The 23,412-nt window shown below is 36.5% G+C and overlaps 1 protein-coding gene across 3 annotated transcripts in view; it reads left to right on the top strand.

Moving 5' to 3' along the window:
• EXOC2 (exocyst complex component 2) overlaps nucleotides 1–23,412 on the top strand; it is a 216,493-nt gene that overhangs the window by 75,140 nt on the left and 117,941 nt on the right. For all 3 annotated transcript variants that reach the window (XM_039462698.2, XM_074398378.1, XM_074398379.1), the window contains exons 6-10: nucleotides 1,428–1,552; nucleotides 11,568–11,648; nucleotides 20,452–20,597; nucleotides 20,736–20,817; nucleotides 21,593–21,695. In XM_039462698.2, coding sequence (XP_039318632.2) covers nucleotides 1,428–1,552; nucleotides 11,568–11,648; nucleotides 20,452–20,597; nucleotides 20,736–20,817; nucleotides 21,593–21,695 — 537 coding nt within the window. The remainder of the gene's footprint in view (nucleotides 1–1,427; nucleotides 1,553–11,567; nucleotides 11,649–20,451; nucleotides 20,598–20,735; nucleotides 20,818–21,592; nucleotides 21,696–23,412) is intronic.

The following is a 23,412-nucleotide window of genomic DNA, read 5'->3' as shown; positions in this document are numbered from 1 at the left end:
ACTTGAATTTTAGATCTGGCTTTGCATACAGTAATACAGTTTTAGGTCTATGGGTGAGCCTGTGAACATCTCAGGGTTTCTGCTTCCTTATTTGTACAATGAGATGATTAATTAGAGGTCTCTTATTTCCTACTGTCATTTTATCTTCTATATATTTTATTACTGGTGTAGGTTATTAAAACTTTATGGCACCTTAGCTGGCGACTTAAACTGACATGTGTGAATTGATCTCTCCCTACTCAAATAACATAAAAATTTTAAGTTCTAGTGTAAAACATGAAACATACTGCCTCTCTGACCATAGAGCAAAGGAAGATGAGTTGGTTTATCATCATGGAAGGACCTGGCTTAAAATTAGCAAAAAAGTAGACAAGGTCATATTTCCAATTTGAAGGTTCCCTTTTGTCTTCTAATTAAATTTTACTCACTCTCTGAAAGAGATGATTTGTAGCTTCTTTGCAAGATTCATTTAAAATAATAATATTCAGCAAAAAAATGTTTGGATAAATCAATGGTTTATTGCTTAAAACTTAAATCGGTGTGTTAAAATATACCTTAAAATAAATTTGTCATTTACTTATTAGGATGAAAAGCATTACTAGAAAACATAAGAAGAAGTTGGCATTTTAATACATAGGGTAAATTTAGCCTGATTGCTTTATAAAGCAAATGTCCAAGATGAATTTTTTTCACTGTAGAAGATGATTCTAATTTTACATTACAGATGTGAAATTTCTATTTTTATAGGTCAGAATTGGGTTCTGTTTCTTGTGTAGGTCTGTCAAGAATATGTTTAAAGTTTTATAGCCAGATTTTCTTAGCTCAAATGGACATAAAACTTCTAAAATACAGAGGCCTGCTTTTGTTTTTCTCTGCTTGAGATATTGAGATAAGATACTGTGGTCTTCCTAGTTATTTAAGTTGTGAATTCACCCACAGAATTTATGTCATTTTATTATTAAGGACAGAGGCCTGGATATTGATAAATATAACATTCTGCTCAGTGTTCCACAATGCTTCAGTGAATCTACAGAGTTTGAAATATTGTCTATCACTGGGTGACCTATGTCTTCTTATGTGGTACAGGATGGTCAAAACTGTTTATCTGGTAAATTGTATATATTATATATAGGTTATAAAAACATCTACACATTTACTTGTTAGGGTTCTAACGTATTTGGAATCACCATTGAGGACTCCAAAACTCTTTTATAGCTGTTATAATATAAGCATTCCTAATAAATAAAAGGTTTAGATCTATGTAACAATTTGAAAGCTTTTTGTTTTCATCTGGCTTTATATGATATTAATCTGTATGCTGCTTAGCATCAGTTTTAGCGTATTAAGTGTTTTCCACTGAAGGAATTCTTTTTTCTTTTTTGCATGTTAGAAGTCTCACACGTTTGGGTTTTTTTATTTCCTTTCAGTTTTGAGCAGCTCAAAATGGCAGTCATGAACCTCAAGAGACAGGCTAACAAGAAGAGCGAGGGCAGCCTGGCCTATGTGAAAGGCGGTCTCAGTACGTTCTTTGAAGCACAGGATGCCCTCTCAGGTAAGGTGATCCTCAGAGCCATCTGCTGGCAGCTTCCGCCATGGAAACCTGACCCTGCCTGCAGGGTGTTTACAGGGTGGGACATTTGGTCTGTTTTTATCAAAGTAGAGATCTAAAACATGCCATAAATATTTGTTGCAGATTCAGCTGGACTCCTTTAAAGACTTGGTACTTGAAAAATTTATCTCTGAGGCTTTTGATGACCCATCTTACATGTGTGAAATGGGAGACTACTTTAACTCTCTGTGATGCCCACACCACAGGGCTGATAGAAATTAAATCCCAATGAGTAAATTTGAGGATTTCAAAAATCCTCTCACAACCATCAATATCTTACATATGTGACTAATTCTGTAGATGTGACCCATTGTGTGTTCAGTTTGAAAAGGCTGATGACAGGGTCCCAGTCTCCTCAGCCCTTATCCCACAGGCCTCCCCACATGCACACAGGTAGCTGCGGATCAATTAGGCCTGTATGGCACAGGAAAGGGGGGCTTTTAAAACAATAAAAGAGTGTCTATATTTTAGTAATATAAAATAATTTGTAAAATTTATTTAAAAAATAAATGTGCCACTGTGCCATCCTCTGTATGGGAGGGGCGTTGTGTGGAGTACAGATGTCATAGCTTTAGACGTTTTAATGTCAGATGTTGTTAGGGTTTTTTATAAAACTGCTTTTAATTTATAAAAGTTTACTTATTGCTATTTAGTAAAAAGTAATCTGTATTAACAAAAGTTAATTCTTTTTAATAGCTAAGGTACTTGCAACTAAGTACCCGTATAGCTAAGTATCCATAACTCTGACATACATTGAGGCCACATCTTCTTCAATTCAGGAAGGTAAATCTAAAAAATTATTTTATATTCCTAAAATACAGACACTCTTCCATTGTTTTAAAAGCCCTCCGTTTCCTGTGCCATACAGGCCTAATTGATCCCCAACACATTAAATGTGTTTGTGTTGCAGCTTCTTCCTTGTAGGTAGAAGTTAGGTTTTTGAAGGGTAAAGTGTGACTGTCCGGGAGGGAACAGAGACGGTACATGCTCTTCCTTGATAAATAGTGTGCCTTATGTTTCTTGATGGTGTGCCTTTCTGTATTTGTGCTTATTGCTGTTCTAAGTTATCAATAGTTAATCTTACCATGTCAGGAAGAAAATCTGAGCATGTGTGAACAGAGTTTAGTGTAAATCAGGTAAAGATGGTTATCATATGCTTAGTAGCTGCACAAATGTTTCCCACAAATTATTGTAATCAAAATGATTTATCTTAGCAACAAGACAGGTTTGACTTTTCTCTCCACCCTTTTTAAAAAACATATTTACATGTTTTTTAAAAACATGTATATATATATATATATATATATATATATATATATATACACACATTCGTGTTTATGATGGCTTCACTCTTGGCAGATCTTAAGAAGTTTTATTTGGTACAGTAAATTTATATAGTCTCATTTATTAGTCATTCACCCTAGAAGTATGTTAGTAACTGGAAGTTTAATAAAGATAATGCTGACCAGCTACTAATAAACAAATGACTTTATGACATATAGGAAGTGATTCGAAAACTTTAGATGCATGTATTTAGCTTTTATGTTTTTTGAAATAAAGGAAATGAATATTATAAAAAATACTAAACACATAATTAGCAACAACATGTTATAAAGGTAATCACATTAACATTTTTATGTATTTCCTTTTATCTTCTTTTGTTAGGTTGTATGAGTACTCATTACAAAATTGGGGTTATATTGTATGTAGAATTGTGTGTACTGGAAACCTTTTTATTCTTTAGGTGAAACCTGTTGTGTCTCTGATTATGTTAATTTACTACAGCATTAATAGCTTTTTATAACTTTTTCTCACTGTAGTCTTAATCTGTATTTTAGTAAAATGCTATTTTGGTTAGGTTTGAGTGTGAATGTTGGGTGGTAACTTGTGGATCTCTGTGAGTGTTGCTCTGCGTGCTCTCCGTGGACGATGTAGACTAGGAATTACATGGTTCAAATTTGACAGAACTGGTAAGTAAAGTTGCTCAGGTAATTTGTTTTTGCTTTTCTATTATGAAAATTTTCAAATGTGAAAATTTTCAAACAGGAGTTGAAAGTATAATCAACTCCTATATACCTATCACCTAGGTTTAACAATTATTATTTTTGTGTTATACTTGCTTTTGAGATGGGTTTGTTTGCATTTTGCTGATGTATTTTAAAGCAAATCTCAAACAGCATGATGTTTTTCTTCTAAATACCTGAGTATGAATCTACCAAATAAGGGTAAGAATATTTATGTACATAATCATAACGATACTACCATAGTTAACCAAATTAGCAATAATTTTTTAATATCATCTCATTCCCAGTTCACATTTCTTCAGTTATCCCCAAACTGTTTTTTTATAGTTGATATGTCCAGATCAAGATTCAAAGAAAATTCAGGCATTTCACTTAATTTTTAAATCTCTTAAACTTCTTTTAAACTAAAACTATCCCCTCACCTTTCCTACCCTGTTTCTGATTTTTCATGCTATTGATTTGTTGAAGAAACAAGGTCATTTGTCCTGGAAGATAATCCCCCACTCTGAATATGACTGATGACTTCCTCATGGTGTCATTTAACTTATTTTTCTTGCCATTATATTGCTTGGACTTAGCTAATTGGATATTAGATAAGATTCACTTTCAGCATTTTTAGGCACGGCTGGTACTGTGCTTTTTGTTTCATCACACTAGGCAGCAGGAGTGTGTTAGTGTCGGGTTTCTCCTGAGGAGACACTGCAGTGCATCAGTAGCTTCAAGGGAGGATTGGGAACCAGCAGGTGAGACAGAGATACATATGTGTGTACACACACACACACACACACACACACACACACACACTTTTCAAACCTCTGTTGTCTCTGCTTTATTTTGCTTTGTTTTCCCTGAAATTTTCTTTTTTATCAAGATGTTCATGTTTTATTAGCATTGCATTATAATTTTTTTATTATTTAAAATTTGCATTATGGGCCCTTTCATTATCTGTTTAGTATTTGTATGTTCTATGTCATTTTTCAAACATTCATTCTTTAGGGATATCTTTTTTGTGTTTTTAAAATGTGCAATTTTAATTTTCCTTCTTGACTTAGTAGTTTATAGTGAATTTTTGTTTTCTTAGTCTCTATTCTTACAGTATTGTGAACAGAGAATATGTTTTTTAATGTATATTAAGTTTTTATAAGTATGCCAAAAATTACAAAGGACAGACGGGCATGTTTTTTTCATGGTCCACGATTTGATATAATATCAATACCTGATTAATTATATTATTTAAATCTAGCTTATTTATACTAAACACTGACAGACAGATTTCCTTTTTAAATTTTGATTCTGTTAGTTTTTCTTTGTATGTAAAGCATGTATTTACTTTGTAACTTTTGATGGTTTTGATTCTCTTGATGATAATATATCTATAAGAAGTCCCCAAGATTATCCTCAGTTTGGTTGTTGCTAGAAGCACTCACAGAACTTAAGTGAAAGCTGTTGTACTCAGAGTTATGGTTTATTACAGGGAAATTGCAGATTACAGTCAGCCAAGGATAGAGATTCATGGAGCAGATGTAGGAAAATTCCATCCATGGAGTTTCCAGTAGTCTCCCTGTGGAATTACAGTTAGCACTGACTTTCCCAGTAACAGTACGTGACAACACACATGGAATACTTCCATCCAAGTAAGCTATCCAAACCTTGTTGTGGGATCCAGAGTCTTTAGTAGGGCCTGTCACATGGATGTGGTCAAGGGTCTTTATGGCTGACTTCAATCGCCATTCCCTCAGATCAGGCTGATACTGAGTGACCCTAAGGCCTCACCCATAAATTCCATTGTTAGACTGTCTAGTGGGGCCCATGGCCCAAAGGCAAACAAAGACACTCTTATCAGGCAGAACATTTCAAGAGTTTAGAGATGACTTCCCAGGACCTAAGGGCAAAGGCCAGATCTTTTAGGGGGCAAGATTAAATTATTTGATGCACAATAAGTTAATGCTAACATTTTATACCTTTCCTTTTGTATGCATTTGCTTGATATATTATTTGTAGTATTCTTTGTAACCTTTTAGAAATTTTGCTTTTGGTATGTGTCTTGTGTTTTTACATGTGGCAGGATTTTTATTTTAAATACAATTCTGAGAGCCTTTGCTTTTAAATAGAAAGATCGAAGCCATTTACATTTATCATACTTGAAATTTTTGTCCTGATGTCTTTTTCTTTTGTTTTGTTACCATTTTTTCTTCCTGGCAATATAGACCATATTATTTGCAGATATGAGAGAAATGTTTTAAAATTCTATTATAGGTTGTCTTAACTTCTATAATATGTGACAACAGTTTAGCATGTCTTTATTTCCCATACCTTTTCCTTTCTTTTGGTCTCAATTTAATTTGAAATTTGAAATTATGGACCCAGCTTATTTTACCTTTTCTGTTTCAGTATTCTGGTTTTAGATTTTTTTTTTTTGTCTTTTGCATTTAATTTTATATTCACCACAGTTATATGGTAAATATGTGTGTGTATACACACACACACACACACACACTATATATATATATATATATATATATATATATATATATACATATTTACCATATAACTGTGATAAATATGTGTGTGTGTGTGTGTGTGTACAGAATACATATACATGTAAACTTAATTGGCTTTAATTTTTATTGCCAATGTTTTATATTTCATTTTTCCTGTCTTTGAATTTTTTGTCTTGAACAGTGTGTTACATCTTTTATGCTATACCTTTTGAATTATTGTGTGTCTAGAAATACCTCTTGCCTTTATGCATGAACACACTTGACTGTAAGAGAGTTATTTTCTGAAGACATTGATCCAATAATTTTTAGTGTTTCAGAGACAAAAATCCTGAGCCAACGTCATCCTTCATTACTTGTGGGTAAATTGTTTCATTTTCCCTCTACCTAAATGTTTAAAAGACGTATTTGTTTAGCCTTGGATTTTTTTTTTTTTTTTTTTTTTTTTTTTTTTTTTTTTGAGAGGAAAAACACCTTTGCAGGATATACTGGAATATAGGTCCTGTTTTCATTCATTTTGCCAACATTTGATACGCCTTCAGAATCTATAGACTCACATCTTCAGTTCTCAAAGCTTTTCTTGTTTTACATTAGATAGAGTTCATGCTTTGTTTCTGAATGGTCTTGGATAAAAATGTCACTCATATCCTTCTGCTCCCGTGCATGCTGCCCAGCATACTTGTATTTCTCAGCGGCTGCTCAGGGACCCAGCAGTGGATGCCTCCTTCCCATTGGTTCTCTTCTGTTTCCCTACCATGCTGGGATGTGGGGAAATTGTTCTCTAAATGGTTATCAAAGGAAAGAAGCTGTGTGGTTAAGAAAAATGGAGAAACAAAACTGTAGTCATGAAGATAGTTATGGAAACATTGGAAGGTGTTTCTGATCCATGCCATGCTTGTGTTCCAGAGTTGGGAATAGGGGACAGGTACAACAAATCAGAGCCTTTCTCTGCTCTTTTTTTTTTTTTTTTTTTTTAACATCATCTGCATTCTTCACTTCCGTCCAGTGGACTTTTATACCCAGTCCAAGTGTGCTTTTCTTCAGTCCATCTCAACCCAGTATGCCATTAGTAGCTTTTATTCATCTTTAAGTTTTTATGCCATTGTCAGTTTTGTTTCTGCCTGTGTGTCCCCACAGGTGTTTTCATTAGAACTTGATAAGAAGTGTGTCTGGCTTAACACCTGCCAATAGCAACCTTGGTTTGTTTAGTACAGTTTTCTTCTTTATTCTGCAAAAATATTTCTAGCACCAGACTTCATTTTTCCATGGCCTTCCCTCTATCATTCCCTTCTGTTCCCTTGAAGTGGTAGTGACCTGTGGCTTGTGAGCAGATAACTGCTCAGGCCAGTCCTCCTGGGTGGTGGTGAGGTTTGTGGAGCTCTTGTAGTGTGAAAGGCCTTCATGAGCCCCTCAGTGCCTCTGAGCACCTCCTTTGTAGCAATTTCTCTGAATGCCTCTTGAGCTTGTACATTTAGTGACGTGTACAGTCTCTTGTTTTTAGTGGCATAGACTTTATCACTTGCTCCTTTCAAGAACAACTGTGGGTCAAAACTGTATGAATGAATATTGTTTATGGTACACTAGAGTAAAAAGTCCAAGCAGAATAAATTACATATGTTGCTCCCTGCACTGTCTTATTTGTCTTCTTTCCCCTGTTCCTTTTATTGCTGCAACTTTCTATGGGTGGCTTGAACCATAATTGATTTTTTTACACATTCTGTCATTAGTGTCTATTGATGTATGAAGATAATTCAGTAGTTACCATTTTCTGGGACTCAGTTATCTAAGTGAGAATCATTCCTGTTTGTCTTCTGTGTAATAGTTGCAATTATTTTATTATTTATTGATTTTCTTCAGTATAATTTGGGAAGAAAAGGAATCACAGATTACTTAGCCAATTTAAATATAATTTATATATGATTTATCTATTCTGACAAAAGTTTGGTAAAATAAGAAATAGAAACTAAATGTTCGAAGGGCTCTTTATCAACTTAAAATACTAATGCATCTTACACAAACCCTTCCTTTTCTCCTGCTTTAATAAATATAACCCTCCTCAAAGGTCAGCCTGTGAGCCAAATTAGGCCACAGCTTTCCTACAGGCCAGGAGCTAAGCATGACTGTGTTTTCTCAGAGTTTCTAAAAACAACAAAAGAAGAATATGTGATAAAGTCCGTATGTGGCCCACAAAGCCTAAAGTATTTACTGTTTTCTTCCTCATAGCAATAGTTTGCTCATCTGTGATCTGGCTTGAATATTCCTGTTTTGCATAGGCTAGCGTTAACATAGAATGGTTAGAGCATTTATATGCTTCTGTGCCCAACAATGGATCCTTTCGATTATGCCCTATGCAAATATCATTCCTTGGTGCCCTGTTTAACAATGGCATTTACATAAATGCTTGAATGGGTATTACACATTTTTTATTGAAATTGCAAATTTGACATCTACATTTTATTTGGGCATTAAAATGATCCAATAACTGTAGTGAACTAATAGACAATCTTTCTATAACCTTGATTTTTCTTTAAGAAGTACTATTATACATATGTTTTTTGTTTCTCAGATACAAACTTGTAATATTCAACTGCTTCACATATTTAAGTTTTAATAGATTAGAAACAATAACAAACCTATGATCATGTACCAAGTTGCTTATTGAGTTATTCTACTCAAAAATGTTTTCAGAGAAAATACAAGGTCAAGTGGACCAGACATTGGGTTATTTGGTTTAATTTTCTGGAAAATAGGATTGCCTTTATCAGATCCCAGTGTCTCTCAGTCCTCATGCTTGGCTGACAGCTTGACAGTGGTGCTGCCGTGGTGGAGATGGGTGGAGGTAGTTGCTCTGTCGCAGAAAAGGGCTGTAAACTGAGCTGGGGGACCAGGGTCACCTCATCTTGACCTGCTCATTAGTGATGGGTTTTGTCAACATCAGAAAATGCGGCTGCATGATTTCCTTTCATGCTAATTTTGACTTGGAAAGCAACATGTGGAGCAGGGCTACTGTAGGGTGTGACATCTCAGCACAGTGCCTGCTCAGTGAAGCCCCAGCGTGTGCCAGGCATCCTTCTCCACCAGGACCGTCAGAACACCACAGCAGCATTTAAACAAGGAGGGAGAGCAGACCTGCTCACATATAGCATAGAACTCTCTCCAGTTGATCTTTGTAATACTTAGGCATAAGTATTACAAAGATTCCTTACTAGGGAAGAATGTTCCTTTCTGTTTCGCTTAGTAAGTTGAACCCAAGTTTTAGCTTTGGCGTATAGAAACATTTTATGTCACTGTTACCACACAATTCATTTTGAAACATTACAGAAATTACTTTCTCTTCACTCTGAGTCAACCAAGACAAATTACAGTAGCTAGGTTTTTTTCCCCAAATATGTTCCTTTTTCTTTCTCTGAATGTATTTCTTTGATAGAGGAGCAGTCTGTTTATTTTACAATTTCAAAGAAAATTTGAGGTGACTTACTGAAAGAAAAAAAATGATAAAAAATAAGATCATAAATAACTAATTAAAAGGAGCAGAGAAATAGACATTAGCAGGCATTGAGGATCTTTTCATAGTGCATTTGAGTACCAGATTTACTCCGAATTTTCTGACCAATTATCTGAAATGCTTGGGACCCAGCAGTGTTTCAGATTTCAGACTTTTGCAGATTTTTAAATATTTGCATTACATAGTTACTGGTTGAGCATCCCAAATCTAAACATCTGAAATCTGAAGTGTTCTAATGAACATTTCCTTTGAATGTCATGTAGGTGCTTCAAGTTTCAAATTTTGGAGCATGTAGGATTTTCAGATTGGAGATACTCAGCCAATGGTAATGAAGCCCAGGATGCCTCAGTTTACCCTTTTCTTTTTCAATTCAACTGTTTTTACCACTCAGTCCTGAAGACAGATGATTATGTGTGTTGGGTACCTTTTTTTTTTTTTTTTTGAGACAGTCTTGCTCTGTTGCCAGGCTAGAGTGCAGTGGCACAATCTCGGCACACTGCAACCTCTGCCTCCTGGGTTCAAGTTATTCTCCTGCCTCAGCCTCCCAAGTTGCTGCGACTACAGGTACGCACCACCATGCCTAGCTCATTTTTGTATTTTTAGTAGAGACGGGGTTTTACCATGTTAGCCAGGATAGTCTCGATCTCTCTTATTTTTTTTTTATTATTATTGCATTTTAGGTTTTGGGGTACATGTGAAGAACATGCAAGATTGTTGCATAGGTACACACATGGCAATGTGATTTGCTGCCTTTCTTCCCATCACCTATATCTGGCATTTCTCCCCATGCTATCTCTCCCCAACTCCCCACCCCACTCTGTCCCTCCTCTATTTCCCCCCGACAGACCCCAATCTGTGATGCTCCCCTCCCTGTGTCCATGTGTTCTCATTGTTCAACACCCACCTATGAGGGAGAACATGCGGTGTTTGATTTTCTGTTCTTGTGTCAGTTTACTGAGAATGATGGTTTCCAGGTTCATCCGTGTCCCCACAAAGGACATGAACTCATCGTTTTTTATGGCTGCATAGTATTCCGCGGTATATATGTGCCACATTTTCCCTGTCCAGTCTATCATCGATGGGCATTTGGGTTGGTTCCAAGTCTTTGCTATTGTAAACAGTGCTGCAATGAACATTTGTATGCATGTGTCCTTATAGTAGAACGATTTATAATCCTTTGGATATATACCCAGTAATGGGACTGCTGGGTCAAATGGAATTTCTATTTCTAGGTCCTTAAGGAATCACCACACTGTCTTCCACAATGGTTGAACTAATTTACACTCCCACCAACAGTGTAAAAGTGTTCCTATTGACTTTGTGATCTGCCCAACACAACCTCTCAAAGTTCTGGGATTACAGGCTTGTACCACTGTGCCTGGCTGGCTGTTAGGTACTATTTTAGTGGTGTTAAACCGAATAACTTAAGAACTGGTGTCTGCTGAGTACCTTGTACAGGGTAGCATGTTTTTTTGTTCCTTTTCAGCAGTGAAAATAGTATGACCATTTTATTTATTTATTTATTTATTTATTTTTTTGAGACGGAGTTTTCGCTCTTGTTGCCCAGGCTGGAGTGCAATGGCACGATCTCGGCTCACCGCAACCTCTGCCTCCTGGGTTCAGGCAATTCTCCTGCCTCAGCCTCCTGAGTAGCTGGGATTACAGGCACGCGCCACCACGCCCAGCTAATTTTTTGTATTTTTAGTAGAGACAGGGTTTCACCATGTTGACCAGGATTGTCTCGATCTCTTGACCTCGTGATCCACCCGCCTCGGCCTCCCAAAGCGCTGGGATTACAGGCTTGAGCCACCGCGCCCGGCCTTATCATTTTAAAAAGCTGTTTAAAAATGTCATTTTGTTGTAATGTATCTCTACCCTAAAATGGCCTACATTTTAACTTGGTTTTTTTTTTTTTTTTTTTTTTTTTCTAGCCATCCATCAAAAACTAGAAGCAGATGGAACGGAAAAAGTAGAAGGATCCATGACGCAGAAACTGGAGAATGTTCTGAACAGTAAGTTTTGTCCTACTACCCAGAACTATTTATGGACTTTACAACATGCTTTAAAATAATTCTTGGACCTATATCATGGGACAAGGCAGTAAGCTGCATTGTAGTATTTATTTCTAAATAGTAATGATTTAATGAACACAAAGAGGAATAGAAACATTGAAAATGAATGTTCTCCTTCTGCCTGCATTTTATTTATGAGAAATCATAATTTGAAAACAATCCAATATACTTCTTAAGAAATAAAGTTTGCCATAAAACCAACCAGCATATAAACAGCTTTCTTAAAAGCTGAGAGAGCACTGAAGCAGTAGGCAGGATTGTCATTGACCAGAGACCTGGAGGAGCCGTCGTCAGGTGTCTCTCAGCATTAATGCAAATAATCTCCACCAGAAGAAGAACAGGTTCCTAGGTGTCATTTATTTGTGTATACCTTGCTTTTTTCCAAAAAAAAAAAAAAATTAAGGCAGCTGGCTATTTAAGAATGTGTCTAAATCGGAGATATTTTGTAAAAATTATAAGCCCAGGGAAATGGGCATGTGCAAAGTTTTTAGTCCTGTCCACCTCCCTTGTCTGTCTTTTTTCCTACATCCCAGTTCCCAGCTGGTACTTCTACTGATTTGGAAGAAACTTATCAGATGAATTAATTCTTACTATAATATTAGTGGCTTAAAAATGAATCATCCTGTTTTCACACCTGTAGTTTATGTTTGATATGAATGCCCATAGGAATCTCCTCATTTGTAAATATAACATAAAATTTCATCATGAAGTAGAGTTATGGATAATTGGAAAAAGGAAGAAACCTCACACCAGATCTTTAAAGATTCTGTGAATGTAAGGCTACCATATGAAGCTAGTTTTGCACTTCCAGCTTCAGTTAGTCCCATGGGAGGAAAGTTCTGAGCCTTTATGTGACTATCATTTCACAGACCTGAGTAATCCCTAAAAGAAAGCATTTTCTAGAAAGAAGTGTTCTTTTGGTAGTAGAATTTGAGTACTTGGATTTCATTCTAAACTTAGGAATTTAACAGCACTTAATTTTTTTCCTCTGATTATTATTACTTAATTGCCTTGAGATTTTCCCTTGTTTTTATCTTTGAGAACCAAGTCACCAATTTTGTTAAAATGAAGATATTCTGAATTCAACTCATGCTTATTGAAGCTGTTTCTATATTAGCCACATTTTAAGGTCTTGGAAGGGAAGGATAGTTTCTACTCAAGGATGTTATTTGCCCTGAAGAAATTATCAGACTATGATCTCTGTACAGAAAAACACGGTTACTTCAGTGACTTTTAAAGGTGGCGTGTAGAAACCGTTGACATAGTAAGTATATCATGGTATCAGTAAAAGACATCCTTGATCTGGTCTAGGAAATTCTAGGGTCTGCTTCATATATTAGGCTTAGCATAGAGTGTAGTGTGGTAATGTGATTTTTTTTTTTTTTTCTTTAAGGAGTAGTTTGAGAAATTGTCCTTTGGGACTTGCGTATTAAAAATTGACTTTTTCCATATATTCCTTTATAACCATGAATTTTTTCCAGAAAAGTGTAGTATTAACTTTCTATTGAAGTTTGCTCTTTTTGGATAAAGTTCAGCTTAATATAAATGGTCACTTCTTTATGAAACCATTCATCAGGACTTTTTGGTATTAAAATTTCTCTAAAATATATTTCTTTATAACAATTCCCTCGTTTTCAGAAACATTCTTTAACAATATGATGTTGATGTTTGCTATCCTGGGATATGTTTTTCCTAATTCAGGTCAACTTGACAAAAGTTTATTTAACTCTGGTTGTGTCAAGTCCTGTGCTAAGCCAGCCTGGGAACAAAGCCGGAGGGGATGCAGCTCTGGCCCTGAGAGAGGCCTGCCCAGGCGGGTCTGTAGTTACCCGAGACTTCACTACTGCGGAACCAGTGAACACACAGAATTAGAGTCAGGAAAATTCAGTCCACTCTGATGAAAATTTCATTTATTTTAGAAAGGAAAGGAAGAATAAATGAGTTCTAGTGTAATTTAGTTCGCTTTGATGATTACTAATGCTTTTTACCTTATGTATAACTGTATACTAATGTATATGAGAATTTTTTTTTAAAGATAATTTTTTTAAAAGAAATTTGGGCAATTTTTCTAACTGTTAAGCTAAATGTCAAAAGGATACTGTTGGCTGCAAGAAACTTAGGTCATTTATTCAGAGTTTATCCATTTTGACATCTTTTATTGAAATTATTTTTTGTTTTCATGATATGTGTTTCTCATGTTTGTATTTTAACTTAGTAACTTTTTCTTGATTTCAAGCCAGTGATGACTATTAGTTTATTTATGTCAAATTCACATCTTCAACTCTGTTCTATACGCTGTTTCAAGTGTATAGAACAGCACTGTTCAATAGAATTTCTGCAGTGATGAAAATGTAGCTATTGAGCACTTCCAGTGTGACTAGTACAGGTGAAAATTGAATTTTAAATTTTAAATTTTTATTTAATTTTAATTAATCCAACTTTAAATTGAAATAGTCTGGTGTGGCTAGTAGTTACTGTATTAGACAGTGCAGGTGTTTCTCGAAACGATCTAGGTAATACTTAGTCCTCAAAACAACCCTTTAAGGTTTGTGCTGTTATCTTCGTTTTTATTGATGAAAAAACTAAAGCCCGGAAGATGAGTTGAGTCACTTAAGGTTATATGAATAGTAAGTAGCAGAGCTGCAATTTATATCTAGAAGTCTGGCTCCAGACTTTGCTTTGAACTGCAGGCAGGCCGTGCTGTGTATGTGGTTTTGATAGGCACAGGTTTCAGTCACTGTGGTTCAGTTCATAACAGCTTTCCCCTAGCAACACCACACAGGACTGCAGTTCCCACAGGCACTCACCACAGCTGCGTAAAGCACAGTTTCCCTCCAGCTCTTTCATTCACAGGACACTGTGTAAATGACAGGTGCTCTAGATGAACTGCCATACTGCCTCTTTCAAGACCACCAGAGACGGTCACTGTGCATCTGTTACCAGCTCTCGGCAGACAGCAAAGCATGCAGTTGTGCTGCCTCATTATCTCCCAGTGATAAACCCTACTGACATTTTACAAAAATGGATGATAGGGAAGGGATTGGCCAATAAGGATGAAAGTGTATCAAAAATCAAAAAGCTCTACCACTGGAAGTGAAATGCAGATCCAACAAGTGGAGAGTGACAGAAGGAATTGCTGACTTTGGGGATGTGGGCCTATGCCATTGGAGACTCGAGTAATTCGGTGGAGGGGAGCTTACCAACATAGGTGAAGAAGAGTGAGGAAAAGCATGAGGTGTCCCAAAGGAAGTAATGCTCAGAGAGCCTCGGAGATGTTTCGTGATGTGGACAGTGGAAAGGAAAAAATGTCAGAAGTTGGTTCACACTTAAAAAGGAGCAGGGTAATCTGTTAAATCTGTCAGAGCACAGAAAAGAAGCTTGATTCATATTGTAAATTTTACAACAAAAAATAAGGTAAATGCTACTGATAAATTTAGAAATATAACTAATTTTAAATGTTTCTGATGTTTTTTGTTTCTGATGTTTTAAATTATATATTGCATATTATACTTTAAAAATGTTGTTATTCATAACCAACAGTAAGTGAGTTTTTAATGTTTCAGCAGAGTTTTTGGATATCACAGAACAAATGTAATTTTCCCATTGATTATTAGATCGTCATGCTGAGTTTTAGCTTGCACAGCCATTATCACAGTCTTGCATGCTGTGCAAAGCAAGGCCTGCCCATGGGGTGTTGTACTACCTCTCTTCGTGGTAAGAATACTGATCATTGATTCAGAGAGCAGTTTTTAGTCCTTCCTCTGTAAGCGTTTATTGAGCACATGTTTGTTTTATCCTAGGGAAAGAAAAATAAAATTTGTGCTTTACTTCTAGAGATTACAACCGAATCAAAATATAGACACATATTCAGGTGATCAAATGATGGTGTGATAATTCTGCTCTGGTGGGAGTCCTCAGGTGTGGCTAGAGCCCATAAAAGAGGCAGCAAGCCAAAAAGTTGAGTGCAGAGAATACCATGGGAGGGTTCCAGGAGCCCTAAGAGAGGAACAGGAAGTAGACAAGCAGAGGTTGGCGCTGGGCAGCTGAGTGGAGGGATGCAGGTGTGTCCCACCAGGGCTGGCGTATGACAGGGAAGCACTGAGTCCTGAGAGGAGATGGGCTGCCGCCCAGGAAGCAGGGGACAGTGTGACTGTGTGCAGATAGGAGAGGTGTGACCGCAGGTAGATGGGATCTGCCCATGACCAACTCACTGTGTGGTAGTGTGGAATCTGTCTTTCTCCTGAAGACAAATAGTGAGCCATTGAAGGAGTCTAAATAAGGAACGATGGGAGATTTTTTTTTTTTTTATCTTTTTTTTTTATTGCATTTTAGGTTTTGGGGTACATGTGAAGAACATGCAAGATTGTTGCATAGGTACACACATGGCAGTGTGGTTTGCTGTCTTCCGTCCCCTCACCTGTATCTGTCATTTCTCCCCATGCTATCTCTTCCCACCTCCCCACCTCCTGTCCCTCCCCCATTTCCCCTCAACGGACCCCAGTGTGTAGTGTTCCCCTCCCTGTGTCCATGTGTTCTCATTGTTCAACACCCGCCTATGAGTGAGAATATACGGTGTTTGATTTTCTGCTCTTGTGTCAGTTTGCTGAGAATGATGGTTTCCAGGTTCATCCATGTCCCTACAAAGGACATGAACTCATCGTTTTTGATGGCTGCGTAATATTCCATGGTGTATATACCACATTTTCCCTATCCAGGAGATTTTTAAAGAGCTATCTGCCATCTGTAGAGAGATTGGATGAGAAGGGAGTACGCCAGAGGCAAGAAGAGAGAGCAGCCAGAAGTGGACGGTGGTCATGTTAAGCCATGTAAGCTGTAACATGTGTAGCAATGGAATCAAGTAATGTAAGGGTGATGTGGCTGCTAGTGAAGGTAGAGTGAGTGGCAGGTGAGAAAAGGTAAGGGGCAGGGAAGTTTTGATATGTGACATAAGGAAAAGGAAGTAGTCACTGTTCACTTCCAGATGTTTGGCCTGAGATGGATGAAGGAGCATGTTTGGGGCATGAGGAGAGGCATAGAGATGAGAACATGCAGTTCAACTTGCAGCATGTTGAATTTGAGATTCCGGAGGGTCATGCTGACAGGGATCTTGCCTGTGTGACTGTCACTATGTCCCCACTGTGTCACACTGGGCAAGTTGAATAACCTCTGTATCTCAGTTGCCTGCAACATAAAACAGGGGTAAAAACAGTGCCTGCCTTACAGGGACATAAGCATGTGCAGGTGAATTAACACACATGACAGTTTTAGAACCACCCTAGCATAACATCAGTGCTCCATGTCATTATTAGCTGTCATTATTGTATATCTAGTGACAATATTTTTAAAGATTGGTCTTAAGTTCGCAGACACATCTTGAAACAGATTTGGGAGTCACCAGCATAAAGATGGTAGTTGAACGAACAGGATTGAATGATTTAACCCAAGTACTATGTGCAAAATGGAAGAAGAAAGCTAAGGGTTTGGAAGACTAGGGAATATCCAGAAGAGCCAGGATGTGGAAAAGAAACTGACATTTACTCAGTGGCTGCCTGGCAAATATTTCACAACAGGCATTCAAAAAAATGAAAGAAAGAAAAGAAGGAAAGAAAATTAATCCTAATGTTAGCATTTCCCAACCACCAAGGTATAAATACTCCCACTGGGGTTGGCTTCAAGCTGCCAACTCAACTTGAATGTGAAGAGATGCTGACTGTTGAGATGTATGTGCTGACGTCAGCTCTTTCCTCGTTTCCCCCAGGTTCCGGTTCTGTGTACTCCACATAGAGTGTCAGGCATGGTACTGTTAACGATACTGTCCATGTAGCATTGTGATGGTATAGCCAGCAGCTATCTGGTCTTTTTCTGGTCTGTTGAAATTGAGGTAGTTAGGTCTCTTTGTAGTCCTGGTTTTGCTGTGAGTTTGTACATTTTAGACTTACCCTAATTTTTCAGGAGCACTAGTGTTTCATTACCTAATCTCATTAAACTTGGTTACTCCTGGGATAAATTGTGCTGTGGTGGGTGGAGCAGCTTGTGAGGGGGTGTTATTTCTATCCTGCCTCTGACCTCCCCAATTCTCATCAAGAGGAGGGCACATATAAGAAGTCACTTCTGTAATCTGTCTCAAGTGTCAGTACCATGGAAGGGACCAAACGGTCACTTTGAAATAAGAGAAAGCATAATATTTACTTTAAATAAACATGCTTGAAATTAGAAGACACCATTAGAATTACAGGATTAGGTTTTCTAGACGACAGGAGTTCCTGCACATATAAAAATGTTTTTTTCATTGTTAAGGATGTCAGATCACTGGGCAGGTATGAGTTCCACCGATTGATGTGTAATGCTACCTGGACTTTCCTTCCCATCTTGTACTATAGGAAAATTACACTGCTCTACAGACCCTGCTACACTGGCAGCCGCCACACTGTTTTTACAACAGCATTGCTGTTAGTTCTTGCAATTCCTGTGTGACTGAGACAGTGAGAGTCATTGTCCAAACTCACTAATGTCGAAGACTATCTTTGGGTGACGAGAAAGGACCAATTTTCAGACTTTGGTGTGGCCAAGGCTGGCAAATGTAGATTTAGGTTTGTTCTGTAGCCTATGAAGCCAAAGTCATGGCCATCCACTCCAGTTAGACTTGTTCCGTGGTTGTACACTAATATTCAGACCGCACCAGCTGCCTTAAAATTGGGTGTTCTTGGTGTGAAAATGTGTGTGGATTAACACATGGGGATTTTTATGGGATGACCTTTGTTGACGCCTTCCTGGTGGCATTATCTGTGACATCAGCCTCACATATGAAGAGCACCCCTTTTCTTTAATAGTTTTATTTTCTTATTAGTAGCACTAGAGAAGAAAGGCATAAAATGCATTTTGTGAGCTGCTGGTGATTTTTATCTATTTGCACAAATGTTGGTTTCACTGCTCTCATGTATTTTATTACTTAATACATTATCTAATAATCAGAATTAGGAACTTTTATTGTGAATACCATAAAATTTACAACAGAATAATAATGTATAGACATGTTATCTCTAAAAATTATAATCTCATAACTTATAATTTCTCAAGTATTCACATACATTAAAATCCTCCATATATAAGTACATATATTTTGGCATACATAAACTTGAAATTTTATAGTTTTAATTCTGCATATAAATTTTTATATGCAGAATTAAAACTATAAATAAAATATATGTCTATATTTTATTTACTTAAAAGTAGGTTTTCTTGCTGTACTTGTTTTCATACTTTTTAGAGGAGTTAAAATTAATAGTTAATAATGTTTTAGCCCTTTAAAAATAAAAGGAGAAAAACCTAATTTCGAACTTTTTGCCTCAAATTTCATTATACTGAAAACAAGTAAAAATTAAAAAAAAACAAAACAGTTCTTGCTTATTTAACATCCAAACCTCGCATATAAGTAATTAACCTTTCAAAAAGATTCAGTTCCCTTTACATGTCTATTCATTTATGCGCCTCAATTCATGAAGTTTTTATTTTTTAAATGATAAATACTTTAAAATAATTTTATTTGAGGAAAAAATGTTTTAACTCTAATCATATTTCAAATATTAATTTAGCCTCTGTTATGTGGTTTGGTGGCAAGAAGGGAATATATTTTTTCTCATCTTATAATACAAATGTAATATTGTACATTAAATAGCATGTGGTGAAAACAGTTATCTTGACAAAACAAAGTTTTTATATCAGGCCTTTAAAATTTCAACAGAATTTAAACATTATTTAGATAAAACAATCATGTTACAAAGACGACTTTTAACAGGATCAGGCCACCCACGGTGTGCACTAGAGAATATGGCATGCGAGCCACCCAGTGAGACTGAGGCAATTTTTTCATCTTTGCTTAAAGTATAGTCACTAGACCAGATAATGTAGAAACTTTTTACAAGCAGTGATCAAACAACCGAAAACAGTTTATCTTTTTTCTCTCCTTTCGTTGTGACTAATTAAAACTAATTCACAAGTTGCAAAACTATTTTTGTACACAGCAAATTTTGCTTTAGATAAAGGCGCTCTTTCATTGCAGTGATTCATATAGTTTGGGATCTTTTAGGTAAAAATAAAATGACTTAGGAAATGTGCAATTCCTGTATACTTTTATAAGAATTAGCTGATTGAAGAAACATTCATGATGCTGCCTTGACGTTTATTATTTGTAAATTACATACGTAATTTTCTTTGCTTGCTATGTAGAGATAATTCTGCCAAGAAATAGAATTAGTTTTAAATATTTCTTTTGTGCAACTTTTCTGAGAATGATTTTTCTTGTTTTGTTTATTATCCTATATGTAGATACTGAGTCCACAGAATTTAGCTCATGTACATGTGTATGCACACACATGGATATCTGTGTGTTTTTCTCCATTGTATGAAGTTCTGAAATAACCTAAGGGCCCACAATTGCTACAAAATTTAGAAGAGTAACGAAAAAAAATGTTGGTTCACATTAGAAAATTTATTTGGGCATGGTAAATATGTTTGTTTTTACATTGGATACCATTCTTAACATATGAAAAGACTTAGGCAAAATGGAAATTTTATTTTAGCAAACCATAAAAGATCTCCGATATAGCTAACCTTAAAAACCTTCTATTGAGTTTTAATGTAAAGCTATAATAACAGTCTTAACATTTTTTTTCTAGTGCCCAGTTACACATTTTCTGATTAAAATCAGCTTTGATCTAAGTCTCCTTTCCTCCCTTTAAAATAGGAGCAAGTAATACTGCGGACACATTGTTTCAAGAAGTATTAGGTCGGAAAGACAAGGCAGATTCCACTAGAAATGCACTCAATGTGCTTCAGCGATTTAAGTTTCTTTTCAACCTTCCTCTAAATATTGAAAGGAATATTCAAAAGGTAGAATCCATATTTATTTATATACATATGGTTATAGATGTCATATATTTTTAAGATTTTTTAAAATGTTTTTTATATTAACCAAATGTCTTCATTTTGCATGACTGACAGTTTTCAAAATGTTTCTTTGTTTTAAAGGGTGATTATGATGTGGTTATTAATGATTATGAAAAGGCCAAGTCACTGTTTGGGAAAACGGAGGTGCAAGTTTTCAAGAAATGTAAGATTTGTTTATTACTTTTAGATCTTCTAGTTTCCTTTTATAGGAAGAATGTGGAATGTGTTCTGCAAAGAATGTTATATGAGTTTTAGTTTTTGTTTATATGGGACTCTTTTTTAAATGTAAAACAATTACTTCAAAAATAGCAGTATGACTTTTCTTGTTTAATATGTAGTGAAAATGAACAACCACAATGATAGGTTGGTCTGGGATGTTCTTTGCCATTTGTTAATCATAATGCTATTAAAAAGTCTTAGTTTACTAGAAAGAATCAATGATAAGTATTTTGTAGAGATGGAAACCTACATTTTAATCTTCCGTCTTCAGAGAGACCAATAGACTTATGAATTCTAACCTCATTTAAAGGAAACCCAGCAACTTTTTAAATTATTTTTAATGCCAGAGTTACAGAAAAAATATAAAAGTTTAAAATACTCTTTGGTTAAAGCCTTATCCACTGGGAGAAATATCACAGGGCCTTATTAAATTTAAAAATGAAATCTGTAAGGACTCAGAAAACTAAATTTTTTTTTTTTTATTGTGGTCAAATGTACATGCAGTGAAATGTTACCTGTTAGAGGTCCGTGAGTTGTGACAAATGCATACACCCTTGTAACCTACACCCGAGATAGTGTTCTTATCATTCTAGACAGGGCCCTGGTGCCTCTATCTTAATCAGCCTCCACCCCACAAAAGCAACTACTATTCTGCTTTCTGAAATTTGATTTTAAATTTCCATTCTGTTAATCTTGCATATTCTTTTCTTTTTAAATAGATTATGCTGAAGTAGAAACAAGGATTGAAGCTTTAAGAGAATTACTTCTGGATAAATTGCTTGAGACACCATCAACCTTACATGACCAAAAACGTTACATAAGGTAAATCTTCTGCAAAAGTTTTGTGGAATTACATGTATCTCTTTGGTACTAGATGTATCATGTAACCCTTAAGGCTAATTTGAGGGACTTTAGGAGATTGATGAAACGGTAAAGGGGAAGACAAATAGCAGAAATGTAGGGGTATCTGGAGTAGGATACCAAAATTCTTTTGAATGCTAACGGCCTTGGGGGTAGTTACGGAGTTACTTTTTAAGAAAACTCTGCCATTTGGGGAAAAGGAAAAGTAGCCTCATTGCTTGGTTACCTCTTCCTCCTGCTGAGCAAGGGTTACCTCACCTAGTGGGATGGTATGGGTACCCACATTCTGTGAAATAGGGGCTCCCTGTGTGGCTTAAAGCAGAATCTGTCACACATTGGATGGGAAATGCATTATGCCACAAGAATGTGTTGTTGTTTAACAGTAGAGTAAGTCCTGCAAGGTTTTAGCCTTGAATAGCTGTTTGATTTCCAAGCCTTCAGTGTCAGTGATGGAGAAATAAAAGTCACTAAGTGAGCATACTTAAAAAAAAATACAGTAATGTTAAGAGCGGTAAATGTCACAGGATATGAAGAGAAGAACTTAGAGAAAACTGGTATACATAATGGGACTAGCTGTTAACTTCGGGCAACTAACTTGAGTTCTGTGTTTTAGTTTCTTCATCTGTGAAATTGACATGGTAATCAAATCTGCATCTCAGGATAGTTGCAAAGATAATCAGTAATACATTTAAGAATTTAATACAGCACCCGGCACATAAAATGTCATCAGTAAATTTTATATACATGTAGTTTATTTAGGATTTGGAGACAAAGCATATAAAGTTTAGGTTTTTTATATCTGTATTAAAAATACTAATTTCGTTTTCTGCTGGGATTTTTTTAGTATGGTCTTTGTTCTCAGAACAAGTTATTTTACAAATTTAATGGTTTTCCTCTTGAATTCGTGAAGTTTGTTGAATATTCAGTGGTTATAAAATGATAGACAATGTATTTATGAATTTAGCTGTGGTCCCCATGTGACCTTTGAAAATAATGTCTCAGGAACTGGCACAGTGGCTCACACCTGTGATTCCAGCACTTTGGGAGGCCAAGGCAGAAGGATTGCTTGAGTCTAAGTTAAAGACTAGCCTGGACAGCATAGTGAAACGTTGTCTCTACAAAAAATCAAAAATTAGCCAGATGCGGGGATGCATGCCTGTTGTCCCAGCTACTCAGGAGACTGAGACAGTAGGATCTCTTGAGCCCAGGGGTTTGAGGCTGCAGTGAGATGTGATCATGCCACAGCACTCGAGTCTGGGTGACAGCAAGACCATGTCTCTGAAAAGAAAAGACTGTCTTGGAGAGAGGGTTTGGCCTGAAAGCTGCTATGTGTGCAGTTGTGAACGGGGAAAGGATCTGTAAGGCATACGGCAGGAGTATGATCCATCGTCACTGGCAGCACACTAGTGTTGCCCAGGAGGAAGCAAGCAGAGGCACTGTCGGTGGGATAAAGAGAGGGCTGTGTGATTGCGTGCTGCTACCCCTGCATGTGTGCTGCGAGCTCAGGCACTGGGCAGGATGTGTTCTGCATGTCCTCTCTAATCCTTATCACCACCATGAAAGGATGCTTGTGTGGTACCCGTTGTACAGGTGAAGACTTTGAAGCTTGCCCAGCACACACAGTGACAAGGAGGATGCCTGTTTGTGTGGCTTTAAAGCCTACCCTTGCGTCTCTCTA

Source organism: Saimiri boliviensis, chromosome 4 (assembly GCF_048565385.1).
Source record: "Saimiri boliviensis isolate mSaiBol1 chromosome 4, mSaiBol1.pri, whole genome shotgun sequence".
In the NCBI taxonomy this organism is placed as follows: Eukaryota; Metazoa; Chordata; class Mammalia; order Primates; family Cebidae; genus Saimiri; species Saimiri boliviensis.
Note: the sequence above shows the minus strand (reverse complement) of the source record. Positions and strands in the feature narration are given on the sequence as shown.